Below are 17,860 nucleotides of genomic sequence, written 5' to 3' on the forward strand. Positions count from 1 at the left end.
CAAATAGCATGATTTAAGGTACAGAATTCCTATTTTTCCTTATCCCACACACACTTTCATTTCACCTTATATTTCAGATCTATATATTCATTTTTTACTCTTCCTTGTTCAGCACAAGCTGTCGCCTTTACTCCAAATAAAGAATAAACATAATTAACTGTTTCTGTATCCTGCAAGTGCTGATTTGGTATATAAACAATGACTTTGCATGGGAATTGTCAAGGTTCCTCCCCCACTCTGAACTCTAGGGTACAGATGTGGGGACCTGCATGAAAACCTCCTAAGCTTACTTTTACCAGCTTAGGTTAAAACTTCCCCAAGGTACAAATTAATTTTATCCTTTATCCTTGGAATAACCACTGCCACCACCAAACTCTAACTGGGTTTACTGGGAAACGTAGTTTGGACACGTCTTTCCCCCCAAAATCCTCCCAACCCTTGCACCCCAGTTCCTGGGAAAGGTTTGGTAAAAATCCTCACCAATTTGCATAGGTGACCACGGACCCAAACCCTTGGATCTGAGAACAATGAAAAAGCATTCAGTTTTCTTACAAGAAGACTTTTAATAGAAATAGAAGTAAATAGGAGTAAAGGAATCACCCCTGTAAAATCAGGATGGTAGGTACCTTACAGGGTAATTAGATTCAAAACATAGAGAATCCCTCTAGGCAAAACCTTAAGTTATAAAAAAGACACACAGACAGAAATAGTCATTCTATTCAGCACAATCCTTTTCTCAGACATTTAAAGAAATCATAATCTAACGCATACCTAGCTAGATTACTTACTAAAAGTTCTAAGACTCCATTCCTGTTCTATCCCCGGCAAAGCAGCATACCGACAGACACAGACCCTTTGTTTCTCTCCCTTCTCCCAGCTTTTGAAAGTATCTTGTCTCCTCATTGGTCATTTTGGTCAGGTGCCAGCGAGGTTACCTTTAGCTTCTTAACCCTTTACAGGTGAGAGGATTTTTCCTCTGGCCAGGAGGGATTTTAAAGGGGTTTACCCTTCCCTTTACATTTATGACAGGAATAGAATATTGCTGTCTATTTTAGCTGTCAGCCCTATAAACATTTGGTTACAGAGTGTTGCCTCTACAGAACTTCGCTTAGCCAAACTAATCACACTTTAAAGCTCTCTTAATGAACTGTTGGCTGGGTAATCTTTACAAAAATAGACAATCAAATCATTTTGGCAGTATTTTGGAACTTTGATGTCTTACATCCAAAAGAATTATATTAAATATTTACATTTGTATTGTTTAATTAAAGACGGAATTATCCTAAAATTAAACAACCAGTTCTTTACATGTGAACACTTAAAGCTAAATTGCAGTGGAAACAAAGCAGAATTATATGGCAACATGAGCAAATATGCACACACAAAAATACAAAAACCCTGAATAATTTTATTGTAATGAATACCTAAGTAGTTTTCATTTACTCTGATGTGTTCGTATGCCAAGAAAGTGTCTTTGGTACTTGGTCCAAAATGAATGCGAGCCCAAGTGACAAAGATGTTAAGGGCTAGGTGGCGAGCAGCCCTGTGCAGATGTGTAGCAGGATGGATGGGGAGGCAATACACTTCTCCCTTACTCCCTAGTACTCCTACAAAGAGGGCAATCACCATTATAATGTCCTGGGGACTTTCTTTCTAGATTCCTATCCAGGACTGTCAAACAACTAAAGATGAAACTACCCCCAGAGAATGCACCCCAGGTTTTCTGATTAGTCCAGCTCGAGGGACAGGATTCTGGGCTATAAGTCAGTGCTTATGCAGTTTGGACATGATCAGTAAGCTTCACAGGTATAGGATGTACCTACATATCATGTCTCAGTGCCTTGATTGATTTAAGTGGCTACCTTTAGGGCAAAATAACAAGACTCGGAGAGAGAGGAGGAGCACAGGCTGCAGTAGGGGCTCTTCCCAGTGCATCATGACTGTCTCTGCTATAGTTATTCTGATTATGCTACTTCATTTTAAACCATACATTTTACTTTACTATGCTTATAATAAAACAAGTCATTAACTTCATGTTTTTGCCAGACACCTTGCTGAAGGGCAACAGCACTAGAGGAGAAAATGCAAAATTATGTAATTATGGAAAACAATGGGTACACATGGAAATAGCATGTATTCATAAATTAATCCATTTGCATGAAGTTCATTATAAAATATGAGCATCTGTATACAGTTAAAAAGACACCGTCACCCTGGTTTATGCTCCCAAATTTAGATCCAATCCTGCAAGTGCTGAGCACCTCTAGCTGGGTAATGAGTGCCTTAAACACTTACGGGAATTAGTGGGAGGTGAAAGCACTCAGCATCTTGTGAAATGCATTCAGTAATTTGGGGGACTGAGCTTAGTTTTTTAAATGGTGTTTCCCCAAAAAGCTTTACTTAGTCTTATGGCAAGGTCCAATATATTTAAGTGAAAGGATTTCATCTGCATCAACTCCACAGTCAATCCAAAGAAGAGGAAGGGTACCTAAACTAAGACTACCATCATCTATGTGCAGAAAGAATAGAAAATATGGCAGGCGACCAGCTTGGCTTAACAGAGAAATCTTCGGTGAGCTTAAACACAAAAAGGAAGCTTACAAGAAGTGGAAACTTGGACAGATGATTAGGGAGGAGTATAAAAATATTGCTTGAGAATGCAGAGGTGTAATCAGGAAGGCCAAAACACAACTGGAGTTGCAGCTAGCAAGGGATATGAAGGGTAACAAGAAGGGTTTCTACAGGTATGTTAGCAACGAGAAAAAAGGTCAGTGAAAGCGTGGGACCTTTAATGAATGGGGGAGGCAACCTAGTGACAGATGATGTGGAAAAAGCTGAAGTACTCAATGCCTTTTTTGCCACGGTCTTCACAGACAAGGTCGCTCCCACACTGCTGTCCTGGACAACACAGTATGGGGAGGAGGTGAGCAGCCCTCAGTGGTGAAAGAACAGGTTAAAGACTATTTAGAAAAGTTGGACATGCACAAGTCCATGGGTCCAGATCTAATGAATCTGAGGGAGCTGAGGGAATTGGCTGATGTGATTGCTGAGCCATTGGCGATTATCTTGGAAAACTCGTGGTGATCGGGGGAGGTCCCGGATGACTGGAAAAAGGCATATATAGTGCCCATCTTTAAAAAAGGGAAGAAGGAGAACCCGGGGAACTACAGCCTCACCCCAGGCCCTGGAAAAATCATGGAGCAGGTCCTCAAAGAAACCATTTTGAAGCACTTGGAGGAGAGAAAGATGATCAGGAATAGTCAACATGGATTCACCAAGGGCAAGTCATGCCTGACCAACCTGATTGCTTTCTATGATGAGATAACTGGCTCTGTGGATATGGGGAAAGCAGTGGATGTGATATATCTTGATTTTAGCAAAGCTTTTGGTATGGTCTCCCACAGTATTCTTGCCACCAAGATAAAAAAAAGTATGGATTGGATGAATGGACTATAAAGTGGATAGAAAGCTGGCTAGATTGTCAGGCTCAATGGATGGATTGCACCTGCAACAAGTTCACAGATGACACTAAGATGAGGGGAGAAGTAGATATACTGTAGGGTCGGGATAGGATCCAGAGTGACCTCGACAAATTGGAGGATTGGGCCAAAAGAAATCTGATGAGGTTCAACAAGGACAAGTTCAGAGTCCTGCACTTAGGATGAAAGAATCCCATGCACTGCTACAGGCTGGGGACTGACTGGCTAAGCAGCAGTTCTGCAGAAAAGGACCTGGGGGTTACAGTGGACAAGAAGCTGGATATGAGTCAACAGTGTGCCCATGTTGCCAAGAAGGCTAATGGTATATTGGGCTGCATTATTAGGAGTATTGCCAGCAGATTGAGGGAAGTGATTATTCCCCTATATTTGGCACTGGTGAGGCCACATCTGGTGCACTGTGTCTAGTTTTGGGCCCCCCACTACAGAAGGGATGTGGACAAATTGGAGAGAGTCCAGCAGAGGGCAATGAAAATGATCAGGGGGCTGGGGCATATGATTTATGAGGAGAGGCTGAGGGAACTGGGCTTGTGCTGTCTGCAGAAGAGAAGAGTGAGGCCTTTTGATAGCGGCCTTCAACTATCTGAAAGGGGGTTCCAAAGAGGATGGAGCTCAGCTGTTCTCAGTGGTGGCAGATGACAGAACAAGGAGCAATGGTCTCAAGTTGCAGTGAGGGAGGTCGAGGTTGGATATTAGGAAACACTATTTCACTAGGGGGGTTGTGAAGCACTGGAATGGGTTACCTAGGGAGATGGTGCAATCTCCTTCCTTAGTGGTTTTTAAGGTCAGGCTTGACAAAGCCCTGGCTGGGATGATTTAGTTGGTGTTGGTCCTGCTTTGAGCAGGGGGTTAGACTAGATGACCTCCTGAGGTCTCTTCCAACCCTAATCTTCTATGATTCTATTCAAGTCTATAGTTTAAAGTGATTTCTGTAAAACCTGATTGGTTCTATTCCTGCTCAGTTCCATAGGACTTTTAGATAGAGGCACATACTCTTTTCTATTTCAGTATTTTGCTTAAACATGCTCCCTTAATGCAAGGAACCCAAACAGGGAGTGCTGAATAAATTGAAAGAAGGAGCCACAGCCAGCCTCCACCACAGGTTCTTCTAGAGGGCATAGGAGAACCTATATTAGCCTACTCCAGGAGGAAGGAAAGGGTTCTGCTGTGCAGGAGCCCAGCTGGAAAGTTAAGAAGTCCATGCTAAGAGCTCTTATCGGGGGACAAAGTGGTGCTGTAATGTTTTTACAGTACTTTGAAAATCTAGAGAGCCCTATAGTACATATAAGTGCTATATAGTAATATTGTTATTATTTGCTGGAGTTTACATAGTGAGACTGAAGAATGAGAGGATTCTCACATTTTGAGGCTCATCAGCCATCCCCTGGAAAATTGACTAGGAAATGAGATTGTAAAATGCTGTGTGGGAGCAAGTATAGAGTGGAGGAAATGGCTGATAGGGAAAACTTAAGAAATCAGGAATCACATGGGAAGGGATGGGTAATCTAGGGGAAAAGACATATCTTGTGATGTTTACAAAGGATGACAAGGAAAGTGGGATGGGCTGTGAAGGGGCAAGGAAATGGAGATTTTCTAGGGGTTTTGAAGGGAGAAAAGGAATTAGGCATTATGGCTGGTGATCATGATTTGTCTATGTGGTGGTCTTAATCAGGGTGGGGGGAATTTAGTGTTACAGAAGAGTGGGCTAGAGAGAATGGAATAGATATGTTTTTGGAGGCACAAGAAGACATGAAGCTATCACTAGTTCCTGAGCTGGGGTGAAAGAGAGAGAGAGAAAAAAAATAGTCTTGACTTGTGTGAGGTGCTACAAATATAGGGGAGGCTGAATTCACACAGTATTGGGGATTAGGAAATTTCATGGAAGATTACACAAACAGGGGTAGAGAATTGAGATCTACTGGACTATGAAGGGTATATGTTATGTAAGGATAGAGAATGAGGTGGAGCCTGACTGCTTGTGGATGGGGTGAGAAGTGTTTGAAATAATTGGGAGAGGAGAAGAGATATAGGGTGTGCACAAGAGAACAGTAATAAAAAAGATAAATGCAGAATACACATACATTGAGATTAACACAATCCATTTAAATACTTGTTTCTTTAGGAAGAAGAAGAAAAGAGCGCACACAGAGGCTAACAGAGTGGTGCATGAGCAACATTATGAATGTACTAGTGCATGTGAACCAGCAGGAACCAGGATATAGATTAAAATGCTCTCCATTTTTAGGGGAAAAAAGTTGAAAAATGATTTCTCTATTTTAAGTTTCTAGCATGTTGTTAATAAAACAGGTATAATAAGTAAAAGAGACTGGAGCAGGACTAGGAGCAGGGAAGCAGCAAGAGGAGGGCTGGAGCCCAGCTAGGAACAGGGCTGGAGCAGGAGCAGGAGCAGGACTAGGAACAGGGCTGGAGCAGGCTAAGGCCTGGGGAGTCTATGGCCACCGCTGGACAGGAGAGAGTTCCAAGTTCTGGAGTGACATTGAGCACACTGAGCAGCTGTTCCTCCTGTGGGGCTTATACACCTGATCTGGGAGTCACACAACCTGCTCCTGCCTTGTGGATTGGCTGGAGCCTAACACTGGAGTGACTCATAATCTTACAATAGTGATCTTATATGAGCAAGTTATGAACCTTAAGTAATTAGCCTTTTCAACAACCTGGATAGGAAAACAAGTACTATCATCCTCATTTTACAGACAAAGGAATGGCAGTAGAGTGGTGTCACTTGACCAAATCTACAGAGTCAGTGTCAGGAACAGGTTAAGAACTCAGGAGTAGCGGGCTCTCAATCCTGGGCTCACATCATTCTTCTCTGGGTTACTCAACCCTTTAGCACAGTGGTACCCAAACTTTTCCTGTTGTGCCCTCCCCTTACCAGTAAAGGTATCTGTCCACACACCCCTCCATTACTACACAGTTGGCTCAGCAGAGGAGCTTGGGCTGAATGTGGAGGTGGGGGCAAAACTGGGGAGGGGGGTGGAGCTGGGACCAGAGGCATAGTTGGCCTGGGGACAGACAGGGAACGAGGTCAGAGCTGGGCTGGGAGCAAAGCATGGAGTGGAGCGGAGCTGGGGCTGGGGCCAGAGCTGGACTGAGGGCAGTGCAGGAGGCAGAGCAGAGCTGGAGCTGGGGCTGGAGCGGGGCTGGGGGCAGAGTGGGGCTGGGTGGCGCTTCCTCCCTGCCCACCATGGGGGCTGGCCTGGCAACGCACCCTCCCGAACGTTCCTCCATCCCCCCCATAGTTAGGGGACACTGCTTTTGCAGCATTTTTGGAAGAGAATGCTTATATTCTTTTTACTCAAGATCAGAACAGCTAATAAATACACAAAAGAAACAAAACCAAGGGTAACTGACGTGCACACATCCATATGAATACACTAATATTATTACTTGTTTAGCACTGGAAATGTGCTTGACTGCACATTGTATAAAGCACATGTATCACAAATACTGATCACATACAAAAATAAGTTATTTCCGATTATGCAATGCAATTATTTTGACAATGTCCCTTAAGAAACCATGATTTCAGTTCAAATACAAAGGAAACTGCAACTTTGCATTGCCCTAAAATTTGCTTCACAGCTGCATGAATAAAATTATCATGCGCTTGGAATTTTCATTTCCAGCATCATTCTCTTGTCTTGTTGTGTGTTTTGGAAAACACCATACACATTATTATAGTTAATGACTAATAATACATCAAATGTTATACTTTGAACATATTGGGCCACACCCTCATCTGGTGAGAATCAGCATGGCTCTGTTGACTTAATTCAGATTATGCTGATATACAACGGCTGAGATCAGGCTCATGTCTTCCAACTGAGTGTAAAAAACTACTGCAAAACATTCAAGAGAAATAGAAGGAATGGATTTCAATGCACCATCTAAAGTAATATTTTAATGCCTGATTCTGGACCAGGAACCCATTTACCCAAGTAAATGGACCATGCACCGTGGAGTTCATTGGGCAACGTGGGAATTAATCCTTCTTCTAGGTCACAATGCTACAGCGAAGCTGCTGTGGCACTGGTACTGTAGTCTGAGAGAGGCTGCAGCAAACCCTGTGGCTATGCCCTGTCCATCTCTCTGGGGAGCTTTTCTCATCATCTGTGCAGCCATGGAGCCATCAGAACTACCACTAACTTCCCAGGTGTACTGGGGAAGAGGGAACCCTTTTGGAGCAAAGGTGTCCTTTCTCCTCACATCCTCTTCCCCCCCCCCGTTCCAGTATGTTCAGGCATTCTGTGACTGGGAAGTTTGGAGCAAGATTTGATCCATAGAAAGTTAAAATTACATGGCATTTTGCAGTGAAGTATTTTAGAACTCTGGATTTGAATTGGAGTTGTTGGTACTATCATTACAAGAATAAAAAAATCTTTTTGACTACGTTATACTTGTTGCTTGAGATAATGGATATGACAGCAGGAGAGACACAGTATTGTTGTCACATCAATAAGACTGACAACTGACACTGTGAAATATACTCAGGCGCTAATCAGCAAGCTCACTGTTGCTGTTAAAATTGATCTATGTGATTAATTCCATTTGAAATTTTGATCAAAATTGATCTATCCAATTTTCTGGTCCCAGTTCCATAAGTCAAATCTTACCACAGAATTACACAAATCAATTTAGTTTGGGCTTCTGTAAAAGCAGAGCAAAAACGAAGGTAGAAGTAATTTTGGAGCTGTCAGTGACTGATTGGTTTTTTGATTTCACACTTTTACTTAAAATAGAACAGGCCTTACCGTAGCTGTCATAAGCATCTTCACTTGTTCCATGACCATAATCATAATATTCAGGCACACTGCAATAGATTCAGACAGCAAGAAATGTTACTATAATCAGAAGGAATCAACACAAAAGCTTAAATGGTAAACAAAAGTTAAAATATTATTACCTTTATATGCAAGCATAACACAGTCAAATGACACTGTGCAAATATAACCTAGAGGGGACATATTATATTTCTTATTTTCATTTATCTACTAATTTTAAAATAAAATCATTCCAAAAATATGTAAACGTAGGAATTATTTTTCAAAGATGTGGCAGAAGATTAGGGATATAAATTCAATTCACAAGAACAAGGTGCAGTCTTATAATATCCTGCCCTAGGGTTTCCTTGTGGTTTAAAAGTTCATCAGAGCTTCAGCTCAGAAGAAGCACACTGTCCTCTGGAACCTTAGTAGGCCTTCTCCTTTCAATCCTTCCCTAAAGATTGAGGCCCTCCATTGACCAGGAGCCCTGTTCGTTTGCTAGATCCAAAAGGAAGCTTTAGGTTAGACTAAACTCAGGATTTTTAATCAAAAAATCTTTTCTTTGTCCTCTGGAGAATCCAGTTTGAATTAGTATATGCATGTCTCTCCAAGGCTGATAACTGAGGAAGTTTATTAGCAACATTCCTCCTTAATAGAGAAGTACATACAACACACATACACAACTGCATTTTTAATACTGTGTACCTAAAAGGTGTTAACCTAATTCAGTAAGGTTTAACTTAACTCAATAAAGCTTATCTTAATTCTACAAGGTTTGTTCAGGATATTACAGGATATTGTCAGTCCGTCACAGCCTTTTGTACTGAACCTTAAGATGCTTGCTTTTACTGAGGACTTTGGCTGTTTTTTCCATTTTTCAATTACACTGCCTGCAAAGTTCATCTGCCTACATTCCATACAAAGGGAAGGCCTGATTATCCACAGCCTTATGGGTTTCTATGACTTTCTGTGACCTCCGTGAATTTTGCAGCCCTGTTGTGGCTGACCCCAGGACTGCCCCGCAGCTGGTCCCTGGCGCTGCCCTGGAGCAGTGGTCTGGGACCAGCGGCGGTGGCAGTAGGGCCCCGGGCTGCTCCCACCCCCCGCCCAGACCCACGGTGGTGGCAGCTGTGTGGCCCCGGGCCATCCCCTGCCTGGATCAGTGGTGGCAGCAACAGGACCCTGGGTTACCCCCCCGCCCGGACCAGTGACAGGGGGGCCCGGCTGCCTCCAGCCCAGACCAGCAGCAGTCTTCAGGAGTATCTTCCTCCCAGCAGGTAAGATTTAGTCACAGATATTTTTAGCATAAGTCATGGACAGGTCATGGGGCTGTGACTTTTTGTTTACTTCCCATGACCTGTCCATGACTTTTACTAAAAATACCCATGACTAAAATGTAGCCTTAACATTGGCAGTGATTTGCACCCAGTGCAAAGTAAGTGTAATAAGTTAATAAATGAATAGTAGATTTGTTTTTAGACCTAGTTTGCACAGACCTAGTATACAAAGTGCAAGGATGTGGAAAATCAGAGCTAGTTTCAAAACTACTGCTTGCCAGTTATTTGTTTGTTGATCAACAATGATCACGTATGGTCATAACAACAGGTTATCAAAAAATGAAGAGGCCGTTTAGATCATTGTTGCATGCTGCTAATTAATGATCTTCAGCTATTGTCTGTAATGGGCACCAGCATATCTGTGAAGCAAAAATGGTAAACCATAGTAACATGGAGATTGAATTAGTCACATTTTAGCTTTACAATTATTATTATTATTTATAATTTGTTTTCCAGTAACACCCTATGTGCCCCCAAATCAGGATCAATTCCCAGTTTGCTAGGCACTGCTAATGAAAGCCTACAATCTATCTATATTACTGAATTGTATTTCCCCCACCCTCAGTGAACTAAATACAAAATATCACATTTGCTGGTAAGTTTTTTGTTTGTTTGTTTTATTTGACCTTTTTTATTAAAGGCTCCATCTGATAGGCTCTCACAAAGATACCAAAACCTCCATGGTCACCTCAACATTATGATGACATTGCACCCCATAATGCTTTATGGAAATATGCTTATGAATGTATATATGACATAACTGGAATATGTTATACGCTACATATGCTGTGTAACATATCTCTGCAAAGGTTACAATCTACTGGATATATTCATCCTATTTGTATGCATGTATCATTTTTGTATTCAAAGTTACGAATATTGGCTGTGTACTTGTTTGATTTTAAGCAGCCTTAGTAAAGCATTTGGTCAGCTTCTTTAGAAAGGAATTTTCAAGTCAAGTGCCCAGTCAAGAAACACTTAACTGACAATGGATCTTGGAAGACTCTAATCCACATAAGAAGTCTTCCTAGAGATGTTCAAGTTAGCATGTGGGCAATGGCTGCTGCCTATAAAAACTGAGTCATGTATGGACATGTGACTTGCCCATGTGACTCCAAAACTCCATCTTGGAGCTGAATTTTGCATAGGAGAGAGGAGGGGGGTCTCCACCCACAAGAGAAAGTCCATTTAAGCCCCTGGGAGACTCCTCCCTTTTGTCTTCAGCTGGCTCAAGAGATAGCCTCTCCACCCCCAAAGGATACCTGAAAGAAACTGGAACAAAGGACAGCATTCACAAGGGTGTGAGTGATTGTTGGACCCAGACTAGAAGGAGACTAGACTGTAAAATAAGCTTACTGGAACACCTCTGAGGGTGAGATTTCATATGTAATCACTTTCTCACTGTATTGGGCATAGACTTGCATGTTTTATTTTATTTTGTTTAGTAATTTACTTTGTTCTGTCTGTTATTACTTGGAACCACTTAAATCCTACTTTTTTGTATTTAATAAAATCACTTTTTACTTATCAATTAACCCAGAGTATGTATTGATACTTGGGGGCAGGGGGAACAGCTGTGCATATAAGCTTTATCCAGGGTAAAATGGATTTATTTAGAGTTTGGACCCCATTGGGAGCTGGGCATCTGAGTGTTGGAGACAGGAACACTTCTTAAGCTGTTTTCAGTTAAGCCTGCAGCTGTTGGGGGAAGTGGTTTAAACCTGGGTCTGGGTTTGTAGCAGGCTAGAGTGTCTGGCTCAAACTGGCAAAGTTCTGAAGTCCCAAGCTGGCAAGGAAAACAGGTTAGAAGTAGTCTCAGCACATCAGTTGGCAGTTCAAGGGGTTTTCTGTGATCCAACCTGTCACAATTGCATTATTACGTTGGCTATTTTCCAGGAGATTTAAAAAAAATATATTGGTTAACATTTGAATCAGACACATATTTAACACTGCAGAAAAAAATCCTATAAAGATAATAGAGTTGGGCAAATAATTTTTAACACTTATTTGCTCAGGCACAATTTGACCATTGCTGTAGACAAAATGCCCATAATCGGATTTTGAATTTGTTGAATGCAATTCTTATTTATAATTGTTCCTGGAATAATTCTTAAGAAAAATTCATGTACTATAGTTCTCTTGAGAACATTCATTGCAAGTATTTGATATTTGACATTGAAGCAGTTTCGAACAAACATGTTTGTTCCCTGACTGGCTAGGTAACATTTTTATAATTAGATTTCCAGTGCAAATACTAATGATTTTTTAATTAAAAGTACATTTTCTATAAATATTCTGTAATATTTCCTAAAAAAAGTCACTGTTTCAGCAAGCAGGTTTTCAGGTGCTCAGATATGGCCATATAAACACTTAGGACTGATGCTAAATATTCTAGAGCTGACCAAGCAGAATATAACTAATATTCCATTGAACATACTAGCCATGCTATATGGTTCTAGTGATTTTAGACCTAAAATATGCTCAAAACAGAGAGCTGACATGTCAGATATGGCAGATAACAGTATGAAAAATCTCATGTAATGTGATTTAAATAGCATAATTTTGACCTATTGACTGCATTTCTGAGGAAGAGGATGGGAATAGTGATGGAGTAGCAGAGTTAGGAAATAACAAAACAAACAAAAACAAAAAAATTACCTCTTGCAATCTCCAGCTAATTGAAATAAAACATTTCCCTCCAATTCACTGTATAAAACAAGTGACTCTAATCTATACACTTGGGGGACCTAATCCAAAAGCCATTGAAGTTAGTGGAAAGACACCCATTGATTTCAAAGCTCATTGGATCAGGCCCTTGAATAGAAAATAGACAAACAAATATGAAGCCCGGCAAAATGTAACACCTGCAAGAACAGTTAAAATATCTTGCTTCTATACAATTATTTTACTCTGATTAATGGACAATACCCACTCCATCATACACACTAATAAGAGAGTAAAGTCCTATTACAGTGAACATATGGAACTTCAATGGCTAATGAACAGAATTCAAAATGTTATTGTACAAACCAGTAATACAGGAAGCAAGCTGTATTATATTCTGTAGAGGAGGAGCAGTTTGTGATATAGTAAATATTTTATGTTTGTGAACACAATACTTGTTAACATAGCTCACTGAAAATGTCTAAATGGTATTTCAAATTCCATATTAACTCACATTTAGACGGTATTTTGAGCAGTAGCTAAGTGAAGTAAATTCATTTCTTGAAATGAACCCGACTTAAACTCTCATCTCCTGAGACAGGCTGCTGATTCATTAATCCACTCTATTGTAAACCGTGTTGAGTATACATTGCAGTCCATTAAATACATTGTTGACCATTGGTCCCTGACCTGATCTTGGAGGGTTTATAGTTTGGGGTAAAATATAATTTATTTGCTAAGCATGCTTATAGGAATAATAATGGAAGTTATTGAAGCTGTAACAGTAAGTATGAAATCATTAATAATAGGGTTGTTAGGATAATATTAGCAATGCAAGAATTATAGGAAGTTGCTTGTGGTTAGCATAACTGATGAAAAGCAGGAGTTAGTTGGTGACCCATAGTTGGGTCAACTATTTTTTGCCTTCCAGTGATAAGAGAACAGGCAACTGACCATGAACAGGTACACCACAAACTTTTAATATTTGCATAAAGAGTTTCAGGACTTTTTGCAGTTTTGTTACAAGGCAGACCACATTGATGCAAATTACTTAGGTACTGGAAGCATAAATATAGTTAGCTAGAAAGACCTGTATGTAATAAGATGGGCTGATATTGCTGATGCATATGGAAAAGGTGAGCTGATGTTGCCTGTGTCCATGTGGACTGAATAACCTATGGTTATACATGATTTGGAACTTTCTTTGCTTTCTTGGGTATTTCCATTTCTAGAACAGCATGTTGCCTGACCTGGGACCAGTCTCCTGATGTGCTCCACTTACTTTTTCTTCTCCCCTTGTTTCTAATTGTCTCCGTAAAATTGTAAGTATGCACAATGTAAGACAGCCAGTATGAACAGTACAGGAAACCCCTCTACTGTATTTATCTTATTCTTATACTTATGTATATTGATTTTTCTATTATTTTAATTATATTTCTTTGAATTAACAAAAGCTTATAAAGTTTGTGTGTGTGCTTCACCAATTTTATCATCTTGATTAACTCCAACTAGTCACCTGAGAAAGGACCTTGTATTTGTGACAAGTGCATGTTATCCCAATAAAAAAATATAATTCTAATAATTGATCAGGCTACAACATATATTTGTAAAAAATCATTTTCTAGTAACAATATTGAGAAAACCTGGACTGTAAAAAAGTGGCTGTCAAGGTTCCTTCCCCACTCTGAACTCTAGGGTACAGATGTGGGGACCTGCATGAAAACCTCCTAAGCTTACTTTTACCAGCTTAGGTTAAAACTTCCACAAGGTACAAACTATTTTGCCTTTTGCCCTTGGACTTTCGCTGCCACCACCAAATGTCTAACCGGTATATTACTAGGAAAGAGTCCGTTTGGAAACGTCTTTCCCCCCAAAATCCTCCCAAACATTACATCCCCTTTCCTGGGGAAGGTTTGATAAAAATCCTCACCAATTTGCATAGGTGACCACAGAACCCTTGGATCCTAAGAACAATGAAAAAACATTCAGTTTCTGAAAAGAAGGATTCACAAGAACTGAAATCTAAGGAGGAAGCTTTTAATTGGCTCTGAGGCTGTGGTTCAGACATTAAATAATATTTTGTTTCAGTAACAATACATTAAACTAGTTCTAAATTATAGTTTTGATTGACATGGGTAATCTTTAGTTGGGATTTATAACCAAACAGACAGTGACCTCTTTAGGTCCCTTTTTAAGATTTATAAGGGTTGATTATTTGTTGTATTAATCAGATGTTTTAACTAAATTGGTAATTTAATTTCAATCCAGCACTTAGACTAACTTGTTGCTTTGACCCTGTTGCTCTTAATTTGATGGCTGCATTGTTTTAGTTCTCATGAATCCATACTTTATTGATAATATGGGTCAGCCACTCCAAGACGGAATCCCCGCCATGCTCAATCAGCTTAGCAGCGTGGCCATTGTTTAGCATACAGGCTGCACTTCGTACCTCCTCAACAGTGACATCCTCTACATTATATGGAGGTGTGGTCACTGGACTCTTTGCATCCTCCTGGTGCTGCAGTTAAGAAGGTCCTGAAAGTGTTCTTTCCATCTTCTCTGACATCCTGCCTTGGTGTTCAGCATGCTACCACTTTCTAGTGCTTTGTGGGTTCACCCATCATTCCCATATCAAGTCCATGCCTGTATGTTCTTCCTTTGAAATCAGTGTCAGAAAAAGGAGTCTGGTTGCAGCACAAAGCTCGAGCAGTTGCTCACAATTCTTGTTTGTGGTCGCATCCATAAAAAATGCCCAACACTTTCCAGCCAAGCTGTTTGAGCATACCAGTGTGGCATTGGTCCGCATCAGGTAACTAACACTGAGACACACTTGTATTCTTCCTGCTTCCTGGTATGGCCAGGCAAGAACCTTTGGTATAACTGCATTGGAATCTCCTATGGCTGAGTGCATTACCACCATTCCTGTACCATCAAAAGGCTTGGTATATCAGTGCTTCCAGCTACCCAGTAGAGGGGGTTAAATCCCAGTGGCTCTTGAGGCTTTAGCTTCTTATTGAGGCTCAGTGTAATGACACACTGAATATATCAGCAACTTAGCACCTGGGAGTCTTTCCTGGGAATCCCAAAGATTTGCACTTTGACACAAAGAATCAAAGCCTCAGCTTGACACATTAGTGCTGGTAGAACATTTGCTGTATGGAAATGCTCCCTACACCCCTTCACACTCAGCGTAAAAACGCTCCTCGAATTGTTCGGTGTCTGTACCCTCCCCTTTGCGTCCTAAGACTTGAAACATCATTACTGACGGAATGATGTTAGTTATTACACTGTCTATTGGTACATCCCTTGAACTATTTATTGTCCATTAGCAAGATTTGAAGTTCCTTTAAAATTCTACTTTTATATAAATATCGTTATGTAGGACTTTCATCTCCACCCACCAACCGCAGCTCAGTGTTGTGATAAAAATGATTTTGGGATAAAAATGATGAGATGATAAATTCGGAATCTACCTTTTGGAGGCTCGTTTCTCTATTGTCCATTCTCTTTTCGGGAACAGCTGACCATCTTTTACATTTAGTGGGGGGGAGAGAGAATTTTTGTATATCTATATAATAAGAGGTATAGGAGGTCATGCTTTCTGCTATTTTAAGAACTAGTTGGAAAATAGAGCTTGTTGAAAATGACAATGATTTTTTGCAAAAACAAAAAAATGAAAAAAAAGTGCTTTCCACAAGTTTTGAGAATGAGCAACTTTTCATGAAGATATACATTTTTAAAATGTTTGCTTTAGAATTGCGGGGGGCGGGGGTTGTTGTTCCTTTCTCCTTTCCTTCCCTTTCTCTCTTTTTCATTTTTCCATTTTGCCACTAAAAAGAGTGCAAAAAGGTAAAACAAAGAAGTAAAGAGAGAAGGAAAAAAATGAAAGCCAAAAAACTAAATTAATATTCAATTTTTTTGCAAAATAATATTAAAATATTTTTGTGAAAACTTCAATAAAAAGGTTTTCGTTCTGAAAATTTCAAGAGATCTGAGAGAATATGCTGGGGCCACTGATGTACATTAAATTAGAGCATGCTTAGTGGGGCAGAGGCCTTGAGTCAGCTTACAGGTGCCTAAGAAGGTCAAAAAAACTTACAATATAGTAGCGTTTCCAATAGGACTCAGGCTGGAGGCATAAGATGTGGGAGTGATTCTTGATTGAAAGTATCATCAGAGTAGGATTATTACTAGAGCAGAAGGAATAATTTATTTGACAAATCTAACCTCTTTTTCTGCTCCTGGAGTATCTCCCCATATATTATTTCTTTGAATATATTTGTTATTCAAATATATTTTATTATTAATAATTTGTTTTGCAGTTGCAACCAAAGGTTCCAATCAGGATCAGGGCCCCAAGGTGCTAGATCATGTACAATATTTTTACACTATAAATTGATTGCAAATGTTTCAGCCTGAGCAGTGAGTGCAGTACTCAATATTAATAATTTGGGGTGTGTTGCTTAAACTTGCTTAAAGCTAAACATGTGAGTAGTCTCAATAGAGCCAAAATGTCAATGAATTACTCACATGTTTAAAGTTAAGCATGTGCATATGTGTTTGCAGGGCATGGGCCCTCATATCATTCTGTTCACTGACTGGATGAATGTACATGAATCTAATGTTTGGTTTCTAATAAAACTTGGTTCCTGGCTATTCCCAGAAAATGAACACAAAATGACCACGGCCTAAGAACATACAAAAAAAAAAAATTCAAGCAAATATCTATGGAAATTTTTTTGTCATTCATCTAGTTCTTACCCTATTTTATAGAAAGGAAAACAGAGGATCTGATTCTGAGAGCTCCAGTTTGATAGTGTTCACAAGTGTAACAGGGAGAAATAATTCTCTCCACTGTAGAAATCAGTGGGTTAAATTCTTTACCAGTAGTATACCTGAAGAGTACACAAGATAATCATAGTGGTCCATTCTGGCCCTCAAATCTATTAAATTCTGATCTTATGCTAACATAAATCAGGAGCAACTCAGTGGACTTAATGGAATTACACCAGTGTAAAAGTGGATGAGCTACAGAATTAGGTCCCAAGGTCACACAGTGAATCAGTGACATAGTCTGGAATAGAAACCTGTTTCCCATTTATATGCTATGACTACTGACACACTAATAACTGCTGCATCCCCCAAATATGCTCTCTCTCACATGCACACACACAAAACATGAGAGAAAATCATCATCAAGTTCTTTGGAGTTTTGTAGAAAATGATGGATTCTAACGATACAATTTGCCAGACAAATGGTCCATGATTGCTGTTCAATGATCCAGACGAGAGAGAGAGAGAGAGAGAGAGAGAGAGAATTTCTAGAACTGTACAATCTGCTCCAAAAATGTTATTAGTGGGACATCAGACGTAAGAGTGGAGATCTATGAGGAAAAAAATCTTCTAAGAATTTTAGAGGATGCAAGTGATTTAGAAGACAAACTTTTTTCTACTTCAAAGCAACTCAGTTTGATTCAGTTTTGCTCATTGAATCAAATAAATGAGAAGTGGCATTTGAAAACAGTTTCTGATGATGAATGCTGTAAGTGGATTGCAGTGAAGATACATAAAATGTCAT

The 17,860-nt window shown here is 40.0% G+C and overlaps 1 protein-coding gene across 2 annotated transcripts in view; it reads right to left on the bottom strand.

Moving 5' to 3' along the window:
* Nucleotides 1–17,860, bottom strand: part of KHDRBS2 (KH RNA binding domain containing, signal transduction associated 2) — a 573,690-nt gene that overhangs the window by 19,330 nt on the left and 536,500 nt on the right. For both annotated transcript variants that reach the window (XM_077811602.1, XM_077811603.1), the window contains one exon: nucleotides 8,270–8,328. In XM_077811602.1, coding sequence (XP_077667728.1) covers nucleotides 8,270–8,328 — 59 coding nt within the window. The remainder of the gene's footprint in view (nucleotides 1–8,269; nucleotides 8,329–17,860) is intronic.

Source organism: Eretmochelys imbricata, chromosome 3 (assembly GCF_965152235.1).
Source record: "Eretmochelys imbricata isolate rEreImb1 chromosome 3, rEreImb1.hap1, whole genome shotgun sequence".
Classification (NCBI taxonomy): domain Eukaryota; kingdom Metazoa; phylum Chordata; order Testudines; family Cheloniidae; genus Eretmochelys; species Eretmochelys imbricata.